The following is a 3814-nucleotide window of genomic DNA, read 5'->3' on the forward strand; positions in this document are numbered from 1 at the left end:
TGTGTTAAAATTGTTCAAAAGTGTCATTTCAATTGTGAACTCGACCTATTGAAAGAGGGTAAACCTTGTGATAAGAGTTTCCAAAAATTGTCTGTATTCTTGGATTGTGATGGTGTGATTCGTGTTGGTGGCAGATTGGTGAATAGTGCTTTAGGATATGAAGCCAAGCATCCTTGTTTGATACATAAAGATAGTCATTTTACTAGACTCCTCATTGAGTATTATCATATTTCTCATCTTCATGCTGGACCAAGAATAGTGCATGCTCTTATTCAGCTTTATTTTTGGATTGTTGGAGCACACAGTGTTATCAGAAATGTGATTTTCAATTGTACTCGTTGCCGCTTATTCAATGCAACTCCTGTTGCTCCCGTCATGGGTGATCTTCCCAGCTCTCGTGTTGTTCCCAGTGCTCCCTTTCTGAAGGCTGCGGTTGATCTAGCTGGTCCTTTCACTGTCAAAGAGAGTATTCGGCCCAAAGCTCTTACGTACAAGGCATACTTTGCACTGTTTGTCTGTCTGGCAACAAAAGCTTGTCACATTGAGGTGCTTACAAGTCTTTCATCCGAAGAGTTTATTAACACTCTCCATCGTTTTGTTTCTAGGCGTGGATTGCCTAAAGAAATATTCTGTGATCAAGGGACGAACTTCAAAGGTGCTGCGCGACGATTGAAGGAAATTGTTGAATTTCTCAGATCATCAGAAAATCAATCCGACGTCTGTGATGCTATGTCATCTAAAAGCATCCAATTTCGTTTTAATATTCCACATGCTCCTTTCATGAATGGAATCTGTGAGTCTAATATTAAAAATGTGAAATTCCATTTGTTTCGTGAAGTGGGAAATTCGGTCCTAACTATTGTTGAGCTTTCCACTCTGTTGGTGAAAATTGAGGCGATACTCAATTCGAGACCATTGTATGCGCTCTCTTCATCTCCTGATGACTACGAGGCGCTGTCTCCTGGACATTTCCTTGTTCATCGCCCTCTGTTGGCAGTTCCTGAAATTGACGTGAGTGATGTCAACGAGCACAGACTGTCTCGTTGGGAAAAGGTTAATCGCTTCACTCAGAGATTGTGGAGGAGGTGGGAGAGTGAATACCTCCACACTCTTCAACAGAAGAATAAGTGGTTTGAGAGTGACACAAACCTTCAGGTAGGGCAGTTAGTATGGATTAAAGAGAACAATTCATCACCCTTATCATACCCATTAGGTAGAGTCACCCAAATCATAAGTGATGCTAAGGGTATTGTGCGCTCAGCTCACGTGAAAACTAACTCTGGTGAGTATGTTAGGCCAGTTAGGAAACTTGCTCCCATACTTCCCTATTAGTTTAACCCTCACCCTAAGTTTTCCGTTTTCCTTTCCTCTTCCTTTTCCCTTCGTTTTTCCTTTCCTACCGTTCAGTGCAAGTTGTTTTGTTTTTCTTTTACTTTTAAATTTAAGTTTTTTTTTTGAGTTTATGTTCTTGGAAATGGGGCATTCCAAGGCGGGCGGAGATGGTGGATTCACGGAGGATCGGCAGCCTTGATTGTGGGTTGATTAGTTTGCGCTTTCCTCCCCTTCCCCCTCTCACAAAGAGGCAAGATAACCTCTCTCCCTCACCCCTTCTCCATCCTTCCCGTTTATCTTTCCACCCACCACTTCAAGAAGCATTGTCGAGAAGTCAACATCTTTTTCATTCTGTGTCTCCCGTTCCGTGGCGTTCGAGTTGAACGCAATTACCTCGTTTCGTTTCGTGATATATATGCAATATCATATAGGCCTACGCATAAAGACAGGATATCGTCAGCAGTAACTTCTTCACACGAGATACAGTCCACTTCCTAGCCAGTTCCAAGGTTAGTGCAAATTAAAGACTTACTTTTGGGGTTGTCAACGTTTTTGTGAATTAAATCTTAACTGTACCCCAATCCATAGGTTTGGGGACAGGACGGGATTACCAGCAGTGAAGTTTAGGTTATGTTGATTAGGCTGCAGTAGAAAGATGCCAATTTGCAAAGATGTGACTCGATGTGTAGGCTGTGACTATGAAAAGTTTGATAATTGATGTATTCCACGAATGTAATTTCCAGTTAATTCAAAAATTATTCCTTAAGCCCCCATCTAGATTTGATTTTGGTATTATTTAAAATCCAGTTCCAATTTGCGACTATCTGTTTTATTAATTTTGGCTTTAAAATGAATGTGCCTGTGGTGTAAATCAATCCTTACAAACGTATTTCCTCTTTGTCAGCCGGTGACATGCAGTTTGATATTCTTAAACCTTACATGCTGGTGGTGTCTGTGTGTTTTCCCAAATAATATTTTCCCTTTTTGGCATGCTGGTGTACAGTCTGCTTGATTTTAACCGGACATGACTGCAGTGGTTGTAGGTCCTTCTTGATATTGACTTTTCTTTTTCTTGCATGTTGGTACAAGGTTTGATGTAGGATTTTAGCCTTATATGACGGCGGTGTAAATGAACTCTATTAGATGGTTTTCTTCTTTGATGTATTGTAATCCTTCTTGTCTGTTGTTTTGATTCATGGGTTTTCGGTTTTGGTTGTGATTTTGCTTTGTTGTGGGTTTTTGTTTTATTTCTATTGTTTAGTGGGCAATCTTCATGAGTACTGGTTTTATCTGTTGCAGGTGCTGTCCTCGGTGGATGGGAGATACGGGCGGTCGGCGGTCTGGGCTGCTCTTTGACTCTATGGGCAACGTCCTTGGACTCTTGGTGGTCTGCACACGGCAGTACGGTCTGTCCCTCTACTTGATATATGTCGTCCTCAGCTTGGTGGGTGATGTCTTCCGGCTCCTCTTGGCATTCTGCGGGATGTGGTGCGACTTCAATCTTAATATTCTCGGTAGGCTGGTCCTCCATATATGTGCCATGTTTGCTTGCTTGTTTGACTTTAACCTGCACGCTTTGGGTTATCTGATCTCCTACCTTGGTGCAATGTTGTTTTGCTTGATTGACGACTTTCTCTTTCAGTGTATCCATTTTCCACACGTACATGTTCCTTTAAGGTGACTTCGATGTTGATTATTTTCGTGTGCATATCTTGGGATATCTGATCTAATCAGTTGCTGATTTCCAAAATGGATTCATCCAGACGCTCAGTTAATTTTTTGATAGTGTTACCTGTGTCACGAAAATGCTCCGTCCATCTGTTGACTCAACTTCTCCAGAACTTGTTCTTGCCTCTTAGACTTCCTTATTCAGATTGTTTATTGCTTCATTTGTTTTCTTTAATTCTTCATTTACTTGATTGTTTTTTTCATTTAGATTGTTTATTGCTTCATTTGTTTTCTTTAATTCTTCATTTGTTACTGAAGAACCTTGTTTTATTGCTTCCAGGAGGATGTTTATATCTTGCACAGAAAGGGTGGGTGTGTGGTCTTCAGTCGATGGCAGAAATCCTGTGATGTGAGATCCAGGCGTCCGGACCTCTGGAATGGTGGTGCATGGGCATTTCTCCTGTGCAAACTCCTCCATCCTTGACATTGCCGATGTGGTCTCCAGGATGCTGTGTGGTTCTTCCATGATTTAGTGGATGATACTATGATGCGAGTGCAGTGGAATGACCACGATCATGTAAGGTTATGTGAATGATTACAAATGAATGATCAAAAGTTGAAATAGTGTAAAAAAAATTCATTCAAATGAAGGAATACAAAAGTGTGATTCAATAGTATGTGTGGTAAAAATGTGCATTGAATTAGCAATATCGTTAACATAAAACAGTGATAACATACAAAAAAAAAATGGATATTCAATAAGGCAGGTACGCCTCTTATAATTTAAAAAACCTGGGAGGGCGAAGTTAGGGTG

General features: G+C 40.7%; 1 protein-coding gene across 1 annotated transcript; it reads left to right on the forward strand.

Moving 5' to 3' along the window:
• Window positions 1-375: 375 nt before the first annotated feature.
• On the forward strand, window positions 376-2756 carry LOC120351623. The gene is made up of 2 exons (XM_039429497.1): window positions 376-1282; window positions 2632-2756. The coding sequence occupies exons 1-2, from the start codon at window positions 376-378 to the stop codon at window positions 2754-2756; spliced, it is 1032 nt and encodes a 343-aa protein (XP_039285431.1).
• The last annotated feature ends 1058 nt before the right edge of the window (window positions 2757-3814 follow it).

Source organism: Nilaparvata lugens, chromosome 5, assembly GCF_014356525.2.
Source record: "Nilaparvata lugens isolate BPH chromosome 5, ASM1435652v1, whole genome shotgun sequence".
Lineage (NCBI taxonomy): Eukaryota > Metazoa > Arthropoda > Insecta > Hemiptera > Delphacidae > Nilaparvata > Nilaparvata lugens.